Here is a 26,260-nt window from a genome sequence, read left to right as displayed (position 1 = left end):
GGAAACTAGGTCTTTTTGCCATTTTTTATCAAAAATTGACTATCGGGCCATGTTTAAGCGATTATAAAAATATCTTCCCCCCATACAAACTTTTTCAAACTCGCTGTATTAGCACTTTATTATATGTACTACTACTGGTCTTGTGTAAATGAGGGGCCCATAACTGCAAGACACTCATTTTTTGGGGCAAAAGAGGTCTTTTTGCCATTTCTATCAAAAATTGACTATCGGGCCATGTTTGGGCCATTATAAAAATATTATCCCCCCATACAAACTTTTTCAAACTCGCTGTATTAGCACTTTATTATATGTACTACTACTGGTCTTGTGTAAATGAAGGGCCCGTAATTGCAAGACACTCATTTTAAGGGGAAACTAGGTCTTTTTGCCATTTTTTATCAAAAATTGACTATCGGGCCATGTTTAAGCGATTATAAAAATATCTTCCCCCCATACAAACTTTTTCAAACTCGCTGTATTAGCACTTTATTATATGTACTACTACTGGTCTTGTGTAAATGAGGGGCCCATAACTGCAAGACACTCATTTTTTGGGGCAAAAGAGGTCTTTTTGCCATTTCTATCAAAAATTGACTATCGGGCCATGTTTGGGCCATTATAAAAATATTATCCCCCCATACAAACTTTTTCAAACTCGCTGTATTAGCACTTTATTATATGTACTACTACTGGTCTTGTGTAAATGAAGGGCCCGTAATTGCAAGACACTCATTTTAAGGGGAAACTAGGTCTTTTTGCCATTTTTTATCAAAAATTGACTATCGGGCCATGTTTAAGCGATTATAAAAATATCTTCCCCCCATACAAACTTTTTCAAACTCGCTGTATTAGCACTTTATTATATGTACTACTACTGGTCTTGTGTAAATGAGGGGCCCATAACTGCAAGACACTCATTTTTTGGGGCAAAGTAGGTCTTTTTGCCATTTTTTTTATCAAAAATTTACTATCGGGCCATGTTTATACGATTATAAAAATATTATCCCCCCATACAAACTTTTTCAAACTCGCTGTAATAACACTTTATTATATGTACTACTACTGGTCTTGTGTAAATGAGGGGCCCATAACTGCAAGACACTCATTTTTTGGGGCAAAAGAGGTCATTTTGCCATTTCTATCAAAAAGTGATTATCGGGCCATGTTTAAGCCATTATAAAAATATTTTCCCCCCATACAAACTTTTTCAAACTCGCTGTATTAACATTATATTATATGTACTACTACTGGTCGTTTGTAAATGTGGGGCCCGTAATTGCAAGACACTCATTTTTTGGAGCAAAAGAGGTCTTTTTGCCATTTCTATCATAAATTGTCAAGCGGGTCATGTTTAAACGAGAATAAAAATATCTTCCCCCCATACAAACTTTTTGAAACTCGTTGTATAAACACTTTATTAAATGTACTACTACTGGTTTTGTGTAAATGAGGGGCCCGTGATTGCAAGACACTCATTTCAAGGGGAAACTAGGTCTTTTTGCTATTTTTATCAAAAATTGACTATCGGGCCATGTTTAAGCGATTATAAAAATATCTTCCCCCCATACAAACTTTTTCAAACTCGCTGTATTAGCACTTTATTATATGTACTACTACTGGTGTTTTGTAAATGTGGGGCCTATAACTGCCAAGCACTCATTTTTTGGGGCAAAAGAGGTCTTTTTGCCATTTTTCTTATAAATTGACTATCGGACCATATTTATGCGATAATAAAAATATCTTCCCCCCATACAAACTTTTTCAAACTCGCTGTATTAACACTTTAATATATGTACTACTACTGGTGTTTTGTAAATGTGGGGCCCATAACTGCAAGACACTCATTTTTTGGGGCAAAGTAGGTCTTATTGCCATTTTTTTTATCAAAAATTTACTATCGGGCCATGTTTATACGATTATAAAAATATTATCCCCCCATACAAACTTTTTCAAACTCGCTGTATTAACACTTTATTATATGTACTACTACTGGTCTTGTGTAAATGAGGGGCCCATAACTGCAAGACACTCATTTTTTGGGGCAAAAGAGGTCATTTTGCCATTTCTATCAAAAAGTGATTATCGGGCCATGTTTAAGCCATTATAAAAATATTTTCCCCCCATACAAACTTTTTCAAACTCGCTGTATTAACACTTTAATATATGTACTACTACTGGTGTTTTGTAAATGTGGGGCCCATAACTGCAAGACACTCATTTTTTGGGGCAAAGTAGGTCTTTTTGCCATTTTTTTTATCAAAAATTTACTATCGGGCCATGTTTATACGATTATAAAAATATCTTCCCCCCATACAAACTTTTTCAAACTCGCTGTATTAACACTTTATTATATGTACTACTACTGGTCTTGTGTAAATGAGGGGACCGTAATTACAAGACACTCTTTTTTTGGAGCAAAGAGGTCTTTTTGCCATTTCTATAATAAATTGTCACGCGGGTCATGTTTAAACGAGAATAAAAATATCTTCCCCCCATACAAACTTTTTGAAACTCGTTGTATAAACACTTTATTAAATGTACTACTACTGTTTATGTATAAATGGAAAGGGTCATGATTGTAAGACACATCTTTTTGGGGCAAAGTAGGTCTTTTTACCAATTTTATCAAAAATTGACGACTGGGACAGGTTTAAACGATAATAAGTAACTCTTCCACCTATCCAATCTTTGTCAAACTTGTTGTGTTTACTTCCCATTATAAGCACTTATACTTATATTTCTTATACTAAGCGGATATATTTGTGAGACACTTATATTTGGGGGAGAACTGTGATTTTTCGGCAATTATTCACAGTTTTTATGGTTAATCTGGCAACACATAAAGCATCAGCTGATTTTGCATCGAGGCTTTTTTCGTAAACTCTCGCATCGCTCAATTGAAATCTGAGTTCTGGCAACAGTGATCGGCGCGTTCAAAAACGAGAGAGATGTCTGCTGAGAGATGTCTGCTAGGGTAACTTTGGTACCAATGAGCATATATACATGCTCATTGCCCTAACCTGGTACACAGACTACATGAGTATCCTTTTCTGTAGCCTAGTATTTTGCTTTATTTTTATATGGAGGCTTATCGTAAGAAAAAAAATTGGTGGCATCCCACGATTTTTTTTTTCTTGGTTCGAATATTTACAATTTTGTGAAAATTGAAAATTTTGGTAAGATAATTGAACTTTTCTTGATGGGGCCGCGGCCCATAGCTTGATGTGCCACGGCCCATGTGGCCCAATTAGATGGGCCGTGGCCCCGGCCCATGGGTCGTAGAGGAATCACCACCCCTGTAGCATGATGGGCTCCCCTCGATACCGGGATACATTCAGACATAGCAATTAACGCTGTATGTATAATAATGAACCTTTCCCCGAGCATCAACTCCCTTGTTTACTTCGTGACATTGTTCAATCAGCAAGATGCAAAATGTGTGATGTGACGTACAATGCTCCTTTTCGCATCCGCTCAGACACTTTTCTCACTCAGACAGATTTTTAAGCGTGGTCGTAAACATTACCTCGTTTTCGCGTTTTTGAACTTTATCCGTTAGTTTTCTGTTGTGTTTCGGAAACTTAAATATAAATCAGATAATTCAATGATCCCTCTGTCTTCCTAGGAGTTTTAATTTAATTGCAGTAATAAAAAAATTATAGAGTGTAGAAATAGCTGTGATAGACTAGGCTGAAATTTTTCACCGGTACTTTTAAAAACAGATTGTTGTATGTGATGAATCATAATGATAGTTTGAAATACATACCCCATTTTGCAGGCGCCAACTCTTAAAATAGCCCCAAAAATTTTGCAAGGGTAAAGAAAACAATTTATTTTTCTCAGCCTTCGACTCTCTTTTGATGATGGCTGTTGTCGACGGTGACGTAAAAATTGAATTTTATTAGTCCCCAGGGCACTATTTTTTTGACTTGACGAAAATGTTAATGGAATCTATAATGACGAGCCAGACTCCAGGTCCTCTGCGGCCTCACTGTGCGTAATGCGCTGCTCCTAATGCGGCCTCACTGTGCCCAATTCGCTGCTCATAATGCGGTGCTCGCAAAGAGCAAATTACAGTAACGTATCACCAGCTGAGCTCCAGCAAATTCGAATACCAAGTCAAGTCGAATCACTGTTGCTACTATCTAAAAGTCGAGTCTGGCTTGTCATTATTGATTTCATAAACAATGGTAAAATGGATGGATGAATTGTCAATCCTGACTGTGCACAATGCGCTGCTCCGAATGCGGCCTCACTGTGCCCAATCCGCTGCTTCTAATGCAATCTCGCATTGTGCTCAATGCGCTGTTCCAAATGCGGCATCACTCTCCGTAATGTAATGTGCTACTCGCAATGAGACTTTTAGGCTACCAACCCCTCGCTCTTGTGAGTTGTGACTGACTACTTTGTGAAATCAATCAGAGACTCCTTGGTGTGATCCTGTTTACGCGTCTATATTACATTATATACATATATATATATATATAAATAAGAATTGAGAATTCCCTTTTTATTTTACTTCTATTGATAGTCATCCTAACCGGTACTTACATATATATATATTATGTTTGTGTAATTTTCAGCTAATGTGTGTGTTTTTTATTTGAATATTTCTAATTAAAATGCGTGGAACCATACAAATTTTGAAACTAATAATTATTAGCCGGCAATCTGTGTAGCAGAAAAAGTGAATTCTTTGCATACTCGAAAAAAATTCTGCCTCCATTGTCAGTCAATCGAAATTTAGGAAGAGGTCTTCATTATTGATCCAAAATTAGCTTGTGGTTTTCAAACCTTCTTCCATTGACAAAACACAGCCTGGTTGTTTACTGTAAAGATGTACCGATATCACTTTTTTGCCGATTCCAATGAAAATTTGCCGATAACAATATTTGAAATTGCCGATAACGATATTTCAATACATATATATATATATAGTAGGTCGGGGGAGAACGGACAGGCGGGGTAATGCGAACACCTTTTTTCGATTTGATCCTACAGCGACACCAAAAGAGCTACGGCCGCGGTTTCACTGCTCGTTTGTTACGTAACTAAGCACAGTTTCGCTGAAGCGAATACGTCGCCATTGCCGCAAATCTCGTCAACATGCTTGCGATTTTCTGAAGGGGTCGATTTTGGAGGGGCGAAAAAGTGGGTATTTACTATCATATTGAGTTTCAACGTCAATTGTGGGACCAAAACACCAAGTATAAGGTAATAAACAATTTGTTTGCTTTTTTACTTTACCTCATGAAGTTTTAAGGGCGTTTGCATAGTTCGACTGCGCAGATGATTGCTTGTGGGAGCTCGAAATAAACCTCATGACGTCATGACAATTAGGGGGTTGATTTTTTAATTTTTTATCGTAGGCTCTGTGGTTATGCAATTACAAAATAAAAATTGGTCAGATTTATACACTATCTGAGTGGTGTTTATTTGGGATATAAGTTGTTTCATTTCAGTCTAACAGTACAAAACAATATGCTTTCTTATTTTTAGTGTCCATTTCACCCCAAAGTGGGACACTGTCTCAGATTTTGAATTGTTGTTCGAGAAATATGTCTCGTAAATGGAAGAGAAGTAGTAAAAGATGTTAATGGATGGAAAAAACATGAAAAAAGCAATTGAAATGGTACGAAGCGGAAGAAAACTCCTGACTGAAGCAAGTACATATTCGGTTCCAAGGGCTACACTTCGCTGTCATGTTTATTGAATGCTGAAGAAGGCTTCAGGATCACGGAGTCTTGGTTGTTCTCCTACCTTGGGCTAGAACAAAAAGGATCATTTGCAACATATACTCGAATTTGAAAAGAGACTCTTCCCATTAACGGTTAAAGACATTCGAAAGTTGGCTTATGAATTTGCAATGGTGAACAAAATTTCTAATAAATTTTCAGAATCTGCTAAAATGGCAGGAAAGGCTGGTTTCGGGAATGATATGGAAACTTGATAAATTAACGAAAACCGCAGCCCCTGTCAAACTTTAACCTCGATTTATTAGAGCCTAGCAACATCACTTCCCAGCCACCGCTCACCATTACTATCTCGTCGACAAGTAATAATTTTGTTGCATGTGGTTTGCAGCAAGCTGACAATGATTCACCTTGTTGCAGTAAAACTATTCAGCAAACATCAGGTCCCAAGTTTAGACAGCAAATCTCTACAGAACAACAGAGTAGTTCACCAGCATCACCAGAGGATAGTTTATTGGATTTGAGTGACACTTCATTTGAAGAAATTCTGCCCTTTCCGAAGGCCCCACTTCGACTAAAACCACCTCGTGATCGTGAGAAAACGATCATAACTTGTATGAGAATACTCACCAGTGAAGGATATGAGAAAGAACTAGCAGTTCTATAAAATAAAGAGGACTCTGATATTATAACTAAGGAAAAAAGCAAAAGCAGGGTCCAAGAAAATAGAGGCCAGCAGTTTGAATAAACCTCATGTGTGCAAGGTCAAAGTAGGAAGAATTATAAACAGGAAAGAATCTGCCAAGGCTGTTAGATATAGTGATGTTTGTGGGTTTTGTGAATGCAGTTTTTACGATGATGAGGAGTATACAATGTCAGCAATGCCTCAGATGGTTTCATGACATTTGTGCTGGTGTTTATGGAAGAAACGTTCAAGCTTTCACATGTGAGGAAAGCCAGTAATAATTTACATATAAATAACTTGCCTGTTTCATTAGGGTAGTTTCGTTATGTTATTTATGGTAAAGGACATTCAGTTGATCAACCAAAGCTTTTGTTCAGTTGCAAGTACATGACTGGATGATTAATAAGTTTTCATGTCTGATGGGGTAATATGAACATCATTGCTCGCCCCCACTGTAATGCTCGAGGCTTATTATTTATGATTTTTTTCGGGCGTTTTATACGCATTCATATAGTTCAGTAGTGTGTTCAATTAATTTTGTTTAATGTTCGTTTTACCCATCCATGTGTCCGTTTTACCCGAATAAATTTTTTGGGAAAAAATGCTCATATCTAACAAAATATAAAGCGGATTGCCGAAATCGACAATGGGCTGTAGGGCACGTTCAAATTGGTTATTTTAATACGGGAGTCACGCTCTTATATGGTATAGATTACGAGAAATTAAGATTTTGCTATAGTGGTGTCCGTATTTGACGGGCCTACTATATATATATACAATTTTCGGACGGGGATAAAATGTATGCTTGCGAACAGTACTTGCAGTGAACATTATTTTACCTATTTGTAAAAAAAAAAATAATTCCAACTCAGAAGAAGCGCAAGTTCAACTTTGCTTGTGAGGTCGTTGCCGCCATCATCTGTTAAGTAATTCTAACAATGGCTACCATAGTTGGGAAGACTCAAGACATATTATTCAAAACCTCAAAGATTTAACTAAAAATCTGTCTGTTTTTTAAACACTGGTAGCAATATATTATTTGCATATTTTATTGAAATGTCGACAATGTCGTTGGAAAACTACATTGAAGAATGTTTCGCTCTAGCAGAGCAGGCTATATATTTGCAATCATTAATATGATCATTTTAATGATATTAAGTGAATTTTTTTTCCATGAGCTCTATTTTTGGTACTGGATAAGCCCAAAAACTAAATATCGTGTAGATTTCATACTGAGGCTAGTGTACTTTATTTTATCACTGCCTTCAAAATGACCTCGAAGAACTCGGGCAATATAATCTCAACAAGTTTCATCGCTTTTGAGCCTGTGTTAAGATTTGAGTGTTGAGATTTAACCGAACCAATTCAGCAATACGATTTCGGTAACGGAATTATTTAGCATTTGGTTATCATGAGAATATTCTGCCCTTTTGATTTTGAATCTGCATACCACTGACGCCCCATATATAATATACTCATAATGTATATACAATATTTGTTAAAAAAATTTAAAACACTGAATGTTAGTAGCATGCATAAAAGATTGGTACATAATTTATTTCTACAGACACAGATATATCTTTTTTTTCTAAATATAGACCCGCATTCTACAGTTGAGTGTTTTCGTCTTCATCATGTTGTTTCTTGCGGAATTCCGGTAAAATAGGAATATATTTTGAAAACCTAAAATAATATTATGCAAAATATTATTAGGATATATATCATATTTATAACTGAATTATCATTCAACAATATACAACTTTAAATTCGAATTTAACTCAACACTAACTTTGCAATTAAAACACTACGATAATAATAATAAAACTTTTTCTGGCATCTACTGTATTTTGATACTGACGTCAAAATTTTACCTCCATTTTGTAGAAAATGGCAAGTTGTAACAATTTTCCATTCTTTTTTTATATTTCTTGTATTCAGCCGCTGGCATATTCTCACTTTCAAACTCCAACGATGCTTTGTTCCACGACGTTAGTCCACGTTCCTCAGGAGTACCTAGATAAATTATCAAACACATATGTATCGTCAGATCAAATCTTTCATTTGTATACACTATACACCAAGGTAAGACACAAGTTTCACAGGCTGTTTTATGCAATACTTGTAAGCTTGAGGGTATTGTTTGACAAACTACGAAATAAATAAAACTAAGAGTGGGAAAGTTATTCAGCGCCTAACACGTCATGAGTTAGGAATATCACAAAATTTTTATTTTGAAACAACACATAAATTATCATCCGAAGTGTATATAGGCTACAAAATATTACCCCAATGAGAAACGTCGGAAAAATAAAATCAAGCATGTCGTTTGCTGTATGATCAGTGCTAAGTCATACATTTTCATATATATATGAGTTTCGGTTACATATACGATTTAACACATATAATTTAACGTCCAGGTGACGCAGACAAAGCTTATGACATTTTATCATGCTCGCGTACTGCTAGAGAAAACGACACGATTGAGGTTTTATTGTAAAGTCGTAACACGATGACGTGGCTTTTATTCATGTAACAATAGTCATTAATCGATTCCAAAGCCAACCTGGAATTGTGTTGTCCAATATTGCTCCGAGCGCACCGCCTACAAATATAGATGTCTCCAACAACACAAGAAATATTTGATCCACTTGCTTGTTTCCAGTATCAATAGCTTTCGAATTTGCTGTCACCCAAATCGGCACCATCAATCCCATGAAAATGGAAAATCCGATGATGAATAAATTCCTTGGGGAAAAGAAAATAATTTTGAAAATGTGTACCAGGTTAGTGTTAGGACATAATTTTATTATTACTAATTTTCCTTATTTTAACTCTATTACGACTTACGAGTTCGGGGACTAGCCGAGTGACTTCCGTAGTATTTGTACCTGAAATTAGGGCCTGACCCTAACCTGGTACACATACTACCTTCTGGTGTCCGCCATCTTGCTTCACATACTACATGAATACCTAATTGTTTTAGTAACTTTAATCTAACGCTGTACTTGTTTCTAATACCTGGCTGAATTTAAGTCAACATGCTGTAAGTTTGACAATCCAACGGCAGCAATCATACCAAACATTACGCAGAACAATCCACCTATCACCGGATCCGGTATGAGAACAAGAACAGCTCCGAATTTACCCAACATTCCAACGATGAAAAAGATCACTCCTGCTACTTGCAGTACCTGAAATAATATTATTCCAGTAGTCGAGTAGAAAGGCGGTTTTTTCACAACAACAATAAGAAGAAGAATACTAATAACAACACAATTCAACAAAATTATCCATAGGTCCATTTCGTGTCCACAAAGCCAGTAAATGCTTCATGACAAACTTGATTGATTGTTCTTACCCTTCTGCTGCCGACGCGTGATATACCGATCGCTCCGATGTTTTCACTGTAAGAAGTGGATCCAGTTCCAGTACCGATAACACCAGCTAGGATGCATCCAAAACCTTCGATCGCTAAGCCTCTAAAAAATACCCAGAAAAAATTATTCGGGCCATGCCGCGGCGGCGTTTGTTTATCGTGGAACAACAAAATGAAAGCTAACAAGAAGGCATCCAGGTTTATTTATTATATTTCCGAAAATTCGGCTGAGCCTATATAAATATATGTTTTATTCAACGACACAACAAGAAAAAACGGTGCTTCGAGGCAGATATGAAATAAACAGAAATTGTAGACCAGTAACATTCACCTGCGACCACAAACTAAAAGTTTCTATCAACAACTTAAAACGTAAATAGATATGAAAACGGTTCCGGCTAGTGAATATGAAAAAATGAGGCATCTATCTCCCGCAAATATGGTAGACAAATAACGTTTCTATGCGACCGCAAGGGGGTTCAGAAGGTGGGAGAAGAAGCTGAATAAATAAAATTATTTTCTGTTGTGAAAAGATTGAAAGATGTCACTGTGGTCACAAAGTAGGCGAACAAAATTAGTTACCTCCATATCGGTACACATATTTCTGGAGCGCCCTAAAACTACCTACATTTAATAAAAATGCTCTCACCTATTTATTGCGTGTTCGGGTATGGGTGGCGCTCCTGACATTCTTGCACATGCGTAGTAGTCACCAATTGATTCAACGATTCCCGCTAAAACTCCGGCCAACATTCCCGCGACTCCTGCACCACTAACGGTGGGCAATCCCCATTGTCCAGGATAAGGAAATCGAAACCTTTGCAAAAAACATTAATATTCGAAAAATGGACAGTATTTTAACATGGTATTACCATTACCTAATATAAAATACGCAACCTGTCTACGCCATAATATTAGTTTTGCAATAAAAATGGGTGTGAATCGGTACGAATTTTGCTCTTGTAATTTGATATACAAGAGATCACCGCACAAATCTATGTACATGATTTTAGGATGTACCGTGCCATTATTCTACCCATAAAGCGCGTTAAGCACTAATTATAACTAAATAATGTTATCTTTTTTTTGTATTATTTTCCAACAAAACAATACCACAACCATTATCCTAGCTGAAATATTACCGAGAAATTCACAATTGCATTTACGAAATTTACAGATTCAACACTTCACTTAACGATTTGCTGACGTCACGCCCTAATTATTTCAGCATAAAAGATTCGAAAAACAGCGAATGTAATCATTGTCGACCATAATTGGCGCAGCAATTCGTAAACAACCCAATATGCGCCGTTACAACGACATTGGCGAATGCTTTCACGTTCCATTCTTATTTACAATTTTACCACCCCACCACCATGCATGATAGAGCAAAATGTCACATTTTTGAAAAGATCACAGTGCAAATTAGGACTACATATATATGAATAAATAAATAAATAGCTAAGCGTAAATGTTAAGTTAACTTGGAAGTATCATCCGCCTAGTATACGTTGCCGCTAGGTCTTTAACTACTGAAAAAATGCGATTGACCGAGTAGTTGATTTTATGTTCAACAATATTACAACAATAAAAGTTAGCAAAACTATCTGTATGTTTACTTCGTGTCAACACAAATATGCCAATCTTACATCATATTCTTAAAACTAGTAACTAACTCTGTTACCAGGGACTGTTTTGTAGAACGCTGATTCGTACATCAGTTCTTCCTCTGTATCCAACTTCATTGGGATTATCCGGTAAGGCGCCAGTTTCAGTCAAAATCAGACACAGAAGCCATGACAGCACTATTGTAATCAGCACCTACAATACGAAGTAATCTTGTTATGTCGACATCGCGGTTAAGGATAATCTACTACACCAGTAATCTGAACTATTTTGAGGTTGCATGATGGTATTATTCAATCTAATCGCTGTCTTACCAATGGACAAAAATTTGAACAAAAATTTTGCTCAATTGGTTTTGATATGGGAATGTTATAAACTGTCTAATAACTATATTTAGATATTTTACGAAACGACAAATTTCTAGAAAAACATACATATATATATATACCCACATATCAAATCAATAAATCGCAAACACACACTTTGATTATCGGTGCATTTGGGTGATCTACACCCCACCAGTACACATACATGTAGTGAATAAATGATATAAATATAACTAATTATCGCAGGTATATCTTATATAAAAACGGGATGTTATAAATCATACGAGTGATTTATGACACAAATACCGATTACTGCTAATTGTAAACATATTTGCAGTATACATTCAATATTAAGGGCAATCGTTAACAAATAAACAGAACCATGCTGTCAAATGCATTGGAAATTGGAAAAAATATAAATCTATGATAAATTCAATCAGACTCACCGGAAAAAGTTTAAAAAAGTTTGTTTTGACAACGTGGCAACCTTTACTTCTTGTATACACCGGAACAGGAAGTTTAATATTTCGCATATATTGTGAGAAAATGATCAAAACCACAATAGTGCTGAATATGATATTAAAAAATAAAAAATTGAATTAATGAATTGAAATTTCTTTTCCGAAGACGACTTATACATATTTATTATTAGACGTCAACTTGTTCGCTCGGTTCTTACGATCTTTCCGGTGCTTTGTCGCAACGGAAAAGAGGTACATTGAAAGTTGCTCAGTTCTAGCTTACAGCGTGAAAGTTAGCATATATTTTGCCTACCTTAGAAATTTTACTCAAAAAACTGAAGCTCATTAATACGAGCATATTAACAAAACATAAAAATAAAATTTACCTCGAAATACATTACCTATAGTGATACTATTTATTTTGATTAAATGTAATATTGATTCCTTGATTACAATAAAATCACATAAAACCACACATAGAATACAAATTTTACTCACAAAACTGCAATTCCCCATTGTCCTGAAGCGTTGTATGACGCAGCATTAAATAGGGATAGACCTATGAGAGCGATTGATGGTGCAACAGTGAGGGGCCCAATGAATCTCATGAGAAATCCGATGGCTCCAGTTATTGCAAGAACGAACTCCACAACGGACGCAACTGCTATTGCACCTTGAATCTGGGAATATTTTGGATATATTAGTTTTCGGCATTTAGGTCCGATTTGGTATACTTCTACAGTGGTATAAATTCAGCACTGTGGACTGTGACACGAAGCCGACTTCAATCAAAAAAAAAATACATTTCTACGCTGACGTTTTGTTTTGCTATTGATAAATATAAATATTCTCAACATCACGCCGATTATTTGCTGTCTCACTTGATATCCCCATTTTCTTAGTTAATGTTATTATCAACAACTTTGCTATCGAGTTGTACAAGCAAAGCCAAGGGTGACCCGTGGCAATTTAAAAAATAACATGGTATACAAACGATTAAAGATTAATTTTATAGTCATACACACCTCATTCTGAATGTTTTTTGTAATTTAAACAAACCCTCATTAACGTTCAATGTTAACATAGCGACCAAAGCATTGTTCTGGAATTGGCACGGTTATATTTGTGTATAAAAAAGGTTAACGAGGTTATTTCGGGTTGTTAAATTAGGTAACCGGTTGAACGTGTGGTATTAAAAGATTTTAGAGCAATATTTTCGTACGTTGTGAGACACTGTGCTATTGTGAAGACCGATCCGTTCCTAACATGCATTTAAAGCCAAAATCAGGCTATAAACGAGAGGGCCGAAACGAATGTTTGGATACGGTTACACTTGGACTAAAATATCAAATTCGCGTGCATTTTTATTATGAGAGTACATCATTGCTTTCGAAATATTCTCTTATATAAGAGCCATTGCTGTGGGCCTATGCATTTAGTTGAACGTCTTATGCATCAAAATCTAACGTTTAAATTTATGAATACGATTCCAAAAATCGGTGCTAGATGAACTAGCAGCACTATAACCGCACCTTTTGCAACGCGTAGTACCATATTATATATACATTTTGTATAACTACCCCAAATAAATATTGATGGACACTGACCTCTCTCATTCTTCTTTGCCACAGCTCTGTACCATCGACCAACATACCGTCCGTATCGTTATAAAGAAAACTTCCATTTGTTATATTTGGATTGACTGGACCCAGAGGACACGTATTGTGAGGAAGTGCAAGGATAGCGAGTGTTGACGGCAAAAAAGTGAACGACCCACCTTGCAGAATCGGTAACCTGGCGATAATATAAGTAAGACATTGTTTAGCAGTTCAAATCGAAAATCTCAGTTCGGACTTATGATCCGTTCCGAAGGGAAATAAATTTGAATTATTGTTAATTTAATTCACTCTCAATTAAACGAATCTTTTTTCGATCCAGGTATAAAATATAATCTTGTTTTTTTGGGCATCAAAATTGGAGTTCAATTGAGCTTGAAATTACCGTTTAAATCTTGTATAAATAATAAATTAGATTAATTTCATTATTCCAATTCTTAAGAGCATTTTCATATATCCATACGTTCATACCTTGTCCCAAATGTTGTTTGTAGAAAGGTTAAGATTCCCGCAATGAAGAATAAACTATTCAACACCATTGCTCTACCGAGATATCCCACTGCAGTATCGGTCATGCACATTCTCGGTGCCAAAAGTAGGGGCATTCCTATAAGTCCTCCTATTGCAAGGAAACAATGCTATAGAAATAATAATATTGTAAATAACGGTTCGTTTATTAAAAAAAAACGTGAAACTGCGTGACTAGAAGGTTTGCGTACTATGTTATGTGCTATGAATGGGCCATTCCAAGCAAAAGTTGAATTTCATCAACTTTTTTAAAAGTGTAGTGAAAGTAATTTTTATGTATTTTTTATATCAAACGACATTGGAATTTTATTGGACTGGATTCCTTTTACCGAAAAAGTTAAAATTTCACCCAGGTTTTTGATGGTTTTTAAAAAATGGCCTAAAATGTAGAAATATTGGTATAATTGACATATTTTGTGATGATTCGTGACACAAAGTGTTAGATTGTGTGATACAGTTATTTCATATGAAATGGACTCACTGAATTTAAGTTAATAAAGTTTAAATGTTTGCAGTGCTGTAGGATATTTCTGCACCCATTTAACGATTTATTACCAGAATGAGAGATGATAGAGGCCGAAGTGGAAAAATGTCCTGTGGTGTCACATACAATAGGCACATTATTGGCATGGATTTACAGTGTTACATTAGGTGAATTGAGCAACACATAGAGGGGTCCTTAGCTACTGCACCAGAAAATATTATGGGCTCCTGCTGTACCATCGCAAAAATTTACAGCACAACACAATGTAACGTTAATGCATGGTGGATTTGCCGTCCTGTAGTGTCACGCTATATTTCACTATATTTTTTTTATATCCACTAAGTATGTCTTGGGTGTAACTTTTGTGCAATTTTTCCATATTCAATAAAGCAACTGATTGGACAATGAAACAAAACATGTAGCTGAAAATGTAAAAATATATTGCATCTAACAACATGAAAAATTTCTGGAATTGTCCTGTAGTGTCACTTGGAATAGCCCGACTCATGCGCTTGCTATCACAGATGATCTTTAATGTGTTCACAGGTCCGAATCCCGCGATCGATAATTATAATTATGTCGTAAATAATTGCTGAACTCCGCACTTCCGAAGGGAAGTGCAAGCACTGATCGGTTACGGCAATAACAGTTAACAAATATACCTATCCCCATACCCGTGGTGGACGGGTTCTAGAAAAATAAGTCGTGGTTTTCCATATGAAATAACCGTCTTTCCCGGGATGAATATGAAGCATTCTATTCTTTTTTTGAAAACAATGAGCTATAACAGTTTTTTTCATGTGAACCCAGGTCTGCCAAGAATTCTTAAAGTCGCAGAGTCAGTGACATAAGAAAATATGATACATATAATATGAAATTTGGAAGTAATGGGAAGCTGTCAGAATTTAATTGAAATTTTTGTGGAGATCGATCGCAGATAAATAGACGTGTATTTTAATTGTGTACTTTTAGGTATTTTTCGGCGGTTTACACAGTTTATTCTAGCTATAAAAATCGTAAAGCAACCACACCTTTGTCCTTTTCAGGTTCAAAATAAAGATTAATCTTTGTCGGAACAAAGAAACAAAGGAGGTAAACATTTTACAAAACCGCTGCCGCAAGTTTAAAGGATTCTTTTCAATTAGAAAGTTTACTCAGAAATCCCGAGCCCGCTACCGTGTATTCTTTCGTCTGCCTCAACAAAAAATTACACAAAATATTCCATCAATCAACTTTTGTCGTTTTATTTGAACTCATAAAAACAAATATTGGAGAAAATTGCGCGAGGCAATTCAATGCATAACTGACAAGATTGATAATCCCGTTCGTATTTCAAGCCATTTTCAAGAATTTAAAACATGATAACGAACTTGTTGGGTTTCGATAGTAACATCGAGTTTGACTCAACGTCGGGTATTCATCATTAGGCTCACTTAGAGTAGATGGGAATACAAAAATATACTATTATACAATATATAAACTCGTTTGCAATGACTAGTTATAACAAATGTTATAACGCGTAATAAATTTCCAAATAATTATAAATTACCAAACAGTTTGAGAAATAACGAATATATTTTCATAAAGGCCTTCTCAAAGAAATATGACGAACATTTAACTACTTCAACCGCCACTTAATTCTGATCATAGTTCATTGTTTATTTTATGTGACTTTTATGATTACATGACATTTTAAGTCTTTTTAGTGAAATTAGTGAATAAACCTAGTATAAGTCGATAACCCGTTATTTAAAACTTTATATTTCTGTAATTAACTTGCAAGTCAATTATGCTCGTAATGCGTTACTTCGAAATAGAAAAAGGTTAATTTAATTACCATTTTACAAAGAGAGAATATGAGATGAATCCATCGTAGTTACATGAGAATCAATACAAGACCGCAGGCTTCCGATTAAAATCAGTAAGGATACCGATAACTCTAAATATAGCATTAGCGCGCCAAAAAGTCTTATTTTACAAGGAAATAACTATAGAAAAAAGAGAATTATAAAAGTCGTAAGCTGCGCGAAAAAACTAGCGCAACACTTTCGCTGACAAGTGGAAACGTTTGCAGTGTATAAATAAGACATGTTGATAAAATAGGTCTTCCGACATAGCGAATAGGGCTGAATTTCTTTTCTTTTCCAAAAACAGTAGAGTCGCTGGAATCGCAAAAGATCTGTTGAAAATAAACATCAAAATCTACCTGAATTCCTAGAAAAGCCGATAAGTGCCAAGCAGGTCTATCTTCTAATTTATATAATAATCCCAATTCATTCTTCTCTGGCAATGATTTGCTTTCGTTAATGGATTGAAAAACCTCGGGTTGAATATTGATGTCATCCACTTTTCCATTCGTGTCTGCTGCTGGACTTTCCTCCTGAGAAAATACAAATGGTATAATTGGGTACTCATGTAGTATGTAAATCAAGATGGCGGACACCGGAACGTATTATGTGTACCAGGTTAGGGTTAGGCCATAATTTCGAGTACAAATACTACGGGTGTCACTTGGCTAGTGCCCGAACTCTTAATAGAACTAAAATTAGAATAAAATTAATTCCTAACCCTAACCTGGTACACAAACTACGTCCGCCATCTTGGTTCACATACTACGGGGCGCCGATAATTGTGCCTACTGTAGCTTGTTAATTATAATAAGTTTTCAATTTCTCAACAGGCTGTATCAAAGAAATGAAATCTACAAAATTTGATTTGGGTCTCATAAAAAAAGTATATTATTACTCACGGAATCAAAAGCATGATTCGTTGCACTGTAGTCGGGATTCATACTCTTTCTTGAAACTGTCGTTATGAAATAGGAAATTTTTGAAAAATGCTGGTTTTATAATTTGATTTCGCTAGTCAAGTTACATAAAATTATCTCATATCTTGCTCTAAATCTATAAATAATATATATAAATCAAGTCATTGATGTATCCATACACCTCCATCGCGTTGCTCGGGGCAAGGAGACTCTCAACAGTATATTTTTATATCGTAAACTCGTTGGAACTCTTCAACCTTGCTAATGTCACCAACAGCAAATTATACACTTTGTGCGTCACTGAGTGTTACAAGTACGCGACTGACCGAGCATATAGTAGGTATACGTTTTCGTCAAATTCTGGGGTTCATTTTCAGTTCTTCGCAAATTTTCTCTCATATGTATGTTTAAGCCTGCGGTGATTGGTTAATGGTTTAAAACAACTCAGCACATCCTATTTACTAGCGGTACATAAAATGAAATGTATTTTTGATAAATAACGATTAAGGATTGTTTTATGAACTTAGCAGCAATATGTTAAATTTGAAATGAAGCGCGAAAAGTCAATTCACGGGTACGCTAAGATGTTTAATTAAAAAGAGTGTGGTACCAGAGACAAGACCATCAGTCATATTTGACAAAATTTCGGGCGTGTACAAAGAAAAGTAAATAGTGCTTCTTTGATTCAATCATTTAATGTTGGTCAATTTCAAAAACTTGCCACACTGACGCGAATTGTGCTAGCCCTAATATCACAAACCTAGGTTGAAATTACGAACCATGGTTTATATTGCTGTTCCACCCATGTTCCACCCAGTCATTATTAAATTAAAATTTATATTCTCAAGACCTTTGGCACTGATTGAAATAATTATATCTAAGTTCCCATCCGTACGATGTAAACCATTCAAAGCGAGTGTGGATAAATGTTTTAAGATTTGTATTCTGTGTGTTGTGGAAATTTACGAATAAAAACACATAGAGATTTTTAACGCATCTTCATTCACGTGGGCGTTGAAGCTGAAGGGTGAACGGGTGACTTGCAAGTCAGAGACAATCTACGAAATAGCAATATACGGTAACATCACATTCATCTAACAACCATATATGTTATAAATGGTGACAAAACCGACTTGAATTAACCTTCTGAAACGAACCAGATCAACGGATTTCAACCACAAGTACGGACAACAATCAGGACAAGCAACAATTGGACGGAATCAACCAAAAAAGCTGTCCAAGCGAAAGCTTTCAACAATTGCCGAGAAACCGTCTATACAAAACGTGCAAAAATCAAATTCGACCAACTTACGAACGTCGGGGAGATTCAAATTGCCTGGAACAACGATTGAAGTAGCGAATTACTGACAAGCCGAAATAATCAAAAACATTATGAGAAGACAATAATCTCAATTGAAAACAGTTGAACTATGGTAACGGACTCTGGAAACGTTAAAATCATGAATATGGACTGTTTTGAACATCGATCGAAATGAACTTTTTTAGAAAATGATATATGTTCGAGGTGAAAAACCTAATCAAAAAACGAACTGTTGAAAACAATGAACTATATACATGGACTGTTTTACTGTAAATTACGCGCTCTATTCCGAACAATAGAGAGGAATTTTCGCGCATACCTAATGGATATACAGATCAGGACCATGTTATACTACCATTTGTTTCATGATTTGCAGGTTTTTCTTCTCATTGAGACAGACATTTTTCATTCTTCCACTATTACTAAGGTAAAGTACTTCTTTTTCTTCTTATATATACATGGCGTTTCATTCGGTTCTCAATTTTTTATAAATTAATTAATGGTAACAACTTTGAATATTCTAATTTCAAATACCTTTCAAGAGATTTATATTATTGAATATTTGTGGTTAGAATTTCTTTTCGATTAAATAGATTTCGTTAGAATTAAAATGCTTTCTAAAAAGTAGATTCGAGCGAGTCATACTTTTAATTATTTACAAAGCCGTCATATAGAACGGTTAAATAATAAGCTCGTTAAACAAAAATTGTATCCAAAAGCGTTATTTTTTCAAAAAAGCCCTGAGATGGCATAAACTTAAAAATGCGTTTTTTCTTCCCGACATGGGACAAGCATATATAGACCAACTAGGTCGCAACGCGTTTTTTTCATCCCGACATGGGACAAATATATAGACCAACTAGGTCTCAACGCGCTTATTCTTCCCGACATGGGACAAGCATATATTGACCAACTAGGTCGACAAAATCGTAACAATGCGATAAAGCGAGTATAAGTATTTTAACTTAGAGAAATACATTGAATTGAAAATTGTTTTAACCGTCCAAACCAAAATTTTTAAAATAAAAACACGCCATCCTTCTGTAATTCTACTTTACAACCTTTACCCTTTCTATAAACTTTTCTTTACTCCAATGTCTTGTCTCATTGTAGATCATATACATGTAAATATTTTTTTGACCTATATATATATATCATTAATTTTAGCATTGTGTATTGTATTTTACTATATATTTTCAATTTATTAGAGGGTGCCAAATCTTTAAACTTCCAGTTAGTAAGATGGGGAGATAATATAGCAACTAACCTCCAAATGTACCCCATTTCATGTTGAAATCATCAAAACAAAGTTAATTTTTCCCAAAATTCGAACAAAGACTTTCGTAGGAATCAAATTACACCAGTTTAAGAAACATAACATGTTCCACCCAGTCATTATTAAATTAAAATTTATATTCTCAAGACCTTTGGCACTGATTGAAATAATTATATCTAAGTTCCCATCCGTACGATGTAAACCATTCAAAGCGAGTGTGGATAAATGTTTTAAGATTTGTATTCTGTGTATCGTGGAAATCTGAGAATAAAATCAAACAGAGTTTTCTCAATATATATGCTATACAGTTCTGCTCTTTTATTACAAAAATTGTTTTGAGCGCGACATAAATTCCGAAATAAATACAGGCATAAATCTTCTACATTTTAAGTTTTCCACCATCTCGAGTTAAATTGTAAGAAGTTGTTCATGTGTGTCCGCTAATGAGATCACTCCCTGTAACAATGAGTCATTAAAGTCCCAAACTCAGCTGCGGAACAACAAAGTCTTAACTTCTATAGTCATGTGAACGAATCACACACATGCACAGCAATAAGACACGATAGCGCCAATAGGTAACTTAAGTCGCGCGAGCGATATATTTTTTTTTTATCCAAAGAGAATATTTGTTCATACCGTTTTCTGTAGTGTTTCATGTTCACAAACTGGTAGGCATGAGCAGTGGTGGGATTCAAACAGAACATTGACAGTTATCGGTAAAGCTAACCCATCTCGTAAAATTCCGTGAGACGATTCTTTAGAACTGGTACGAACCGGCTGAATCTCACCACTGGGCATGAGGTACTCTCGTTTGCGTATGTATTCAAAGCACACTTTGTTAGTCTGGTCATACATATTTAGGAGGGAATCATGAAATGAAAAAATGTCGGTGCAACTTTGGTATGCGATCTCAGCGGTTTTGTAGAGTAGACTATACTTGATGAAACATGCCTATACAGTACACGCGTGTTTGGGGACGCACTCCATTTAGCGACATGTGTCAGTTCATTCTAAAATAAACACAACAACAACCAACTGAAATAGGATGTGGGAGTATATTATCAATCACACAAAATTGAGCCAAAATGAGGCGATAACATACTTCACAAACAATAATAACAAAAAAAAATATGCAACAAAGGTATTGGCATACGTACTTGTTTCGCGAAAACGTAAAACAATTTGTAGTAGAATATTAATAAATTTGTTTCATACATTCATAAAGTAAATCGTCCTTGATGTAAATAGGTTTTTCTGAATAATCCGTGTTGAATTTCTTTTTGCAATTTTTTCACTCTGTCTAGTTTTAGATCAATTTCAATGTCATTGTTGTCAAGTTCTAGATTTTCATACTTCATATTAATTACCATCACTGTGGGGCAGCAAGGTAGAAATCCATCAATTTCAGTTAGAATTGGATTTTCAAAAACAGGGATTGAGTCTTTCCAAATGCTTGCATGTAGATTGAATATACAATCATGGCAGTGGATTCCTGAGTCATCCTTGTGTTTGCTGTTTATAATAAGTTTTCGGAGTTTCATTCCCCGTTTCGTGTTTTCCACAATGCATCTCTTCAGGTTTAATATTTCTATACGAGCTTCCGATTTCCTTTTGCGCTCTTCTTCTTCAATTTGTGATACAAGTTTTCTACGCTTTTGGAGTCGATTTTCTTCCAATTCCATTCTCAATTCCAATTTTTTCAGTGATGATAAGAGTAGAATCTTTGAATGGTCATCGTCCTTTTTATGCAAATTTGAGGAAACTTTTGATCGGATCCACCGAAACGGATTTTTCAGTTTTTGTTTCCTTGGCACAGATTCTTTTTTGGGTGAATTTTTTGAAAATACCATTTCATCAAGTCTACTTTTCTCTTGTTTTAATTTCTCCAGAATCTAAGAAAAAATAAATACCGGACATAACGATCTGAAAATTTAATGGTATTTAGTGTGTATAAATTGACACTTGATCAAGTTTTATATCATTGTCTTCACATCTGGTATATATAAACTCTACTTTGAACCTTCATAAATAAAAAGCATGGATGATTATTAAAGCCAGATAGCCACGTAAATAAAGTATTATTTAATTAAATAAATAAAAAACTTCATCTCACCCCATAAATACTAGTTTCACTTTCAGAAAGAAATTCCTCTCTTTGTCGTTGATCCATTTTCTTTAACTTGTGATGAATCGACTCAAGGTCATTCTTGAGCTCAAATGCAATGTTTTCCTGAATGATTCAATGTAATCACAATAAATGTAAAATTTATCCGTTTTAATAATACAGTAAGATTCAGATGAATTCAGTTTGCATTTTAATAACATTTAAATAAAATATAGTATAGCAAACACAAAAGTAGAGCGGTATTGTTTCCGAGGTATTATTTTTGGAAATTCTCATTTTGTTGAATAGAAGATTTTATTTTTTAATTTACAAACCTCGCAGGAAATAATTCCATTTCCTTTTTCAATATCTTGTGTTCCATCCACTGTGTGAGATTTTGACTCAAATTCATCCTGTTCTCGATTCCCGATGATTTCATCTGATGTCTGTTGTAACAGAAATACGAGGCGTTAATGAATTGCAGGAAAGAAAAATGGATTTTATTGTTTTATACTTGAGAATGTATGAATCGGTGGTGGGTTATTATTAAGCATTATTAAGAAATACTTGGTTAAAGTATTATTAGACAGACCAACTTTTTTAATAGTCATCTTCAATTTGAACCTTAATCACTTCAGCAAATAGGGTGGGAGTTGACCTCGATATGGTCGTATCGCTACCTCCCGTTCATACCAAAGCAATTTTATTTGTGTTATGTCATTTTTTCGTATTGATGACTGTTTGTATTTTGGTTGACAAAATAATAAATCTCTCGCTCTTTCTATGATACATGGATACAATGTTCAGGTCAGTGCGTCACAGTTCAATCAATAAAATCAAAATTTAAACAAATGGACAAACTTCGTTATATCAATTAGAATATCAAAGTGACGTGTCATGTCATACGTCCATTTCATGAATAAGAAACATAATGAGAAACAATCTCAATGATTCTCAATATACTCACGTTATTTTGAACTTTTGTATGAGAATGCTTGTTATTTTCTCGAACACTTTCACTCAATGGATGATAAATCTCAGCGTAATCTTTGAATTTTTTCCTGCGCGAAATTTTCATTTCATCGATGTTTGGTGTGGAAATCGTGTGTGAAGAACCTCCAATTCTGTTATCTTTTAAAAGTGCCATTGTAGTAGTTGGCGTTACGGTAAATGGCTTCACGAAACCCGTCGGATAAATCATTTTGGCATTATCATATGACTTGTTGCAACTCTCCGAAAAACACTGATTTCCCATATTTTTATTCCCAATGGGCTCTCCAAACCTTGTCACCGCACTTGACACAAAACCACTACTGGCTGTGTCAGATTCATATTCGGAATCACTCTCTTTCGGAACGCTGGGGATTTTGATGGCGATCGCTTTTCCAATCGGCGAGTTAGGTGCTGGATTGTGTTTTCCATCTCTGGTTCGTTTTATTTTTCTTCCTGCTGTAGGAAATAAAATTCCAGAACATACGGACGGAATGCGCTGTTTACAATTTTTTAATGAACTGGAAAAATTGTGTTGTCCCCCGAATGATTCGATTCTACCGGGAGAACAGTCTCGGTATCCATTACTTGAATGGCTCCCAGCTGATGATACTTCATTCAAATAATCGTTTCCGCTAGTCTTTCGTCTTCTCAGGTACTCGGGAATAATTTTTAATTTTTCATGCGAGCCGAGAGAAGTGATACGAGGTTCTTCGTCTTGATACCTGTTGAAATTCACAGAATTATCGTCATCCTCGTCCGACCATTCCATGGATGGGAGGTCGCACTCCGAAAGGCTTTGAGAAACATCAGTGCATATTTCTGAGAGGCACAATGCTGAATACTTAGATTCGTCTGATTGACGGGATGTTGCGGATTCATTCATTTCCGTGTCCTGAGATTGTTCTTGCTCATTCAAGTTCCGGTAATTTGTGCGGTCGCATGGTGATTCTCCCAAAATATTGCTGCCACAACTTCCCGATGCAGTGAAAGAACCTGGACATGACGATTTACAGACAGGGGAATCCGTATAACATGGGTCAGAGTCCATCATACGAGGTATTTCTACATGCACATGAAGCTTCCGAATCGATGAATTGTCTGATTCATCGGATTTGAATGGTGGTTCGTGCATGGATTTGTTTCCAACACCAGTTATTCGCGGAGACTCATTGAAAGTTTTTTCTGCAATTTTCTCTGAGTTATCGTTATCAGAAATGTTTGCCTGGTTGGGCAAATCTTCCGTTCTTGAAAACCCGGGTTGAGCGTTTGCGACATTGGCTTGGTTAAAGGATACGTCAGCCTTCCTTTCTGAGTGTTGCGAACCATATTGTGTGTTAACGTCGCCAATTTGTAGAAACCGGTTTCTTTGGATTATTCTGTTTTTTGAATTGATTCGATGTCTTCGATTTAAAGCCTGTCTGAAATATTTTTTAGCCGATTTCCTCATTCGACTAGTTTGTCGAGATTTTTTATAGCTTCGGAAAGGTCGACACCAAATACGCACGAATGATCTCAAAATTCGGTAAGATCTCTTTCTGATTTTATACGTCTTTGAGATTTCTGTAGCCTGTGCCCTGAGCTCAAAAAGAGCTGCAATTGACATCTTCTTATAATGACGGTTTATAAAAAACCATCTCACCGCTCTTGCCGTCAACGACACGACAAAGAAAAACTTCCAGAAGAACCATCCTTTCAGCTGACAGCATATATTATGCAACCATCTTCCATCATTGTTGTTAGGGATAGGCGTATTCCATGGCGGGTAAGAGTCAGTTAGATCTCCTAGATTGCTAGGGAAATAATCTGGCTCCTGGCGGAGAGGTGTCATCTTTTCCTGGTGATCAACTCCAAAGCGAACCAAAATTCCGCATCCGCAGAGCAAAAGAACGAGCACATAGTGTGAAACATCAATTAAACATTTGAGCCTCCGCCGCAATATAGAGCTAAGGAAGTCAAATATAGGCGACATTTTGACCTGTTTTACCAGTTCGAAGTCGCAGAATTATAAAATCTAGAATTTATCACAATTTACTCCATTTATCTCAATTATTGATGAACAATGGTATACATATTATGACGTCACACTATCATCTGAGTTTTGATTTTTCGTAGCCATTTTTACTAGCAGAACTCGATTTCTGAAAAATATGATGAAATGAATATTATTTTAATTTATTGTATACTGTGAAATGTATATATATATATTTGTTTAATTAACACTAGTTTCTCTGTTCTTTAGTTGTTGTGGAGAAATACCTACCCTACATTTTGCAGTTGACGGAACAAAAAGTAACTTTTCGCCAAATTCTTTGTATTCGTCTTTTTTCGTAGTATACGGTTCACGAGTTTTAGTGCCAAAATAATTACACCAAAAATAATTGTTTCTCGTTATACTCCGTTTTAGAAGTTCAATCAATACTTATCATTAAAACAGTATATAGGAGGGGTTCATAGAGTTTCTTAACGATTTGAAAAAATTATAGTTCGATATTGTAATAAAATTTTTAAATAGAAACAAGACTTCATGGACGCCCAGTATACAGTGTTTCATTATTTCTAAAACTTGCAGTGCCGCTAAGAACGACTTTCCCTTAAACGTGCGTTAAGCTGTGACGTTTGTTTTGCCAATGCTACAGGCAGGGTTACAATCCATTTTATTGGAAATTTTCACGAAATTTACATATGGATCGTTTTGTTTATTTTTTCGGCCCTGAGTAGCTTCAAGATCGGAATTATCGGCCTCAATTTTCTTACACGTCTTTGACAGATTTCAAAAGTAATATTTTCTTCATCTTCCACAATCTTTAATTATATTTTCTCTTCTACCCGAGGAAAATAATTAACGAATTAAAATATAAGGAAAGTTTCGACTGTGGGATAAAAATGTACAATTGGAATGCAAAGAATGCTTATCCTATGCAAGCCTGAAGTAGAATTTGATCGAAATTGAGCTTGGATTGCTCTCAATATTTATAGATGGAACTGGGTATGCAAAAGTTTTTAT

The 26,260-nt window shown here is 35.4% G+C and overlaps 2 protein-coding genes across 2 annotated transcripts; both read right to left on the bottom strand.

Moving 5' to 3' along the window:
* Positions 1 to 7,411: 7,411 nt before the first annotated feature.
* On the bottom strand, positions 7,412 to 17,841 carry LOC120336582 (solute carrier family 23 member 1-like). Its single transcript, XM_039404291.2, has 13 exons — positions 17,545 to 17,841; positions 17,002 to 17,175; positions 14,255 to 14,421; positions 13,775 to 13,961; positions 12,666 to 12,847; positions 12,153 to 12,273; positions 11,439 to 11,575; positions 10,404 to 10,571; positions 9,737 to 9,857; positions 9,397 to 9,569; positions 8,942 to 9,123; positions 8,250 to 8,391; positions 7,412 to 8,061 (listed from the first exon to the last, which is right to left on the bottom strand). The coding sequence occupies exons 1-13, from the start codon at positions 17,584 to 17,586 to the stop codon at positions 7,986 to 7,988; spliced, it is 1,872 nt and encodes a 623-aa protein (XP_039260225.2). The 5' UTR covers positions 17,587 to 17,841; the 3' UTR covers positions 7,412 to 7,985.
* Positions 17,842 to 21,241: 3,400 nt separating this feature from the next.
* On the bottom strand, positions 21,242 to 22,384 carry LOC120336365 (uncharacterized). Its single transcript, XM_039404038.2, has 2 exons — positions 22,273 to 22,384; positions 21,242 to 22,051 (listed from the first exon to the last, which is right to left on the bottom strand). Exons 1-2 carry the CDS (start codon positions 22,327 to 22,329, stop codon positions 21,377 to 21,379), a joined length of 732 nt encoding a protein of 243 aa, XP_039259972.2. The 5' UTR covers positions 22,330 to 22,384; the 3' UTR covers positions 21,242 to 21,376.
* Between the last annotated feature and the right edge of the window lie 3,876 nt (positions 22,385 to 26,260).

Source organism: Styela clava, chromosome 2, assembly GCF_964204865.1.
Source record: "Styela clava chromosome 2, kaStyClav1.hap1.2, whole genome shotgun sequence".
In the NCBI taxonomy this organism is placed as follows: domain Eukaryota; kingdom Metazoa; phylum Chordata; class Ascidiacea; order Stolidobranchia; family Styelidae; genus Styela; species Styela clava.
Note: the sequence above shows the minus strand (reverse complement) of the source record. Positions and strands in the feature narration are given on the sequence as shown.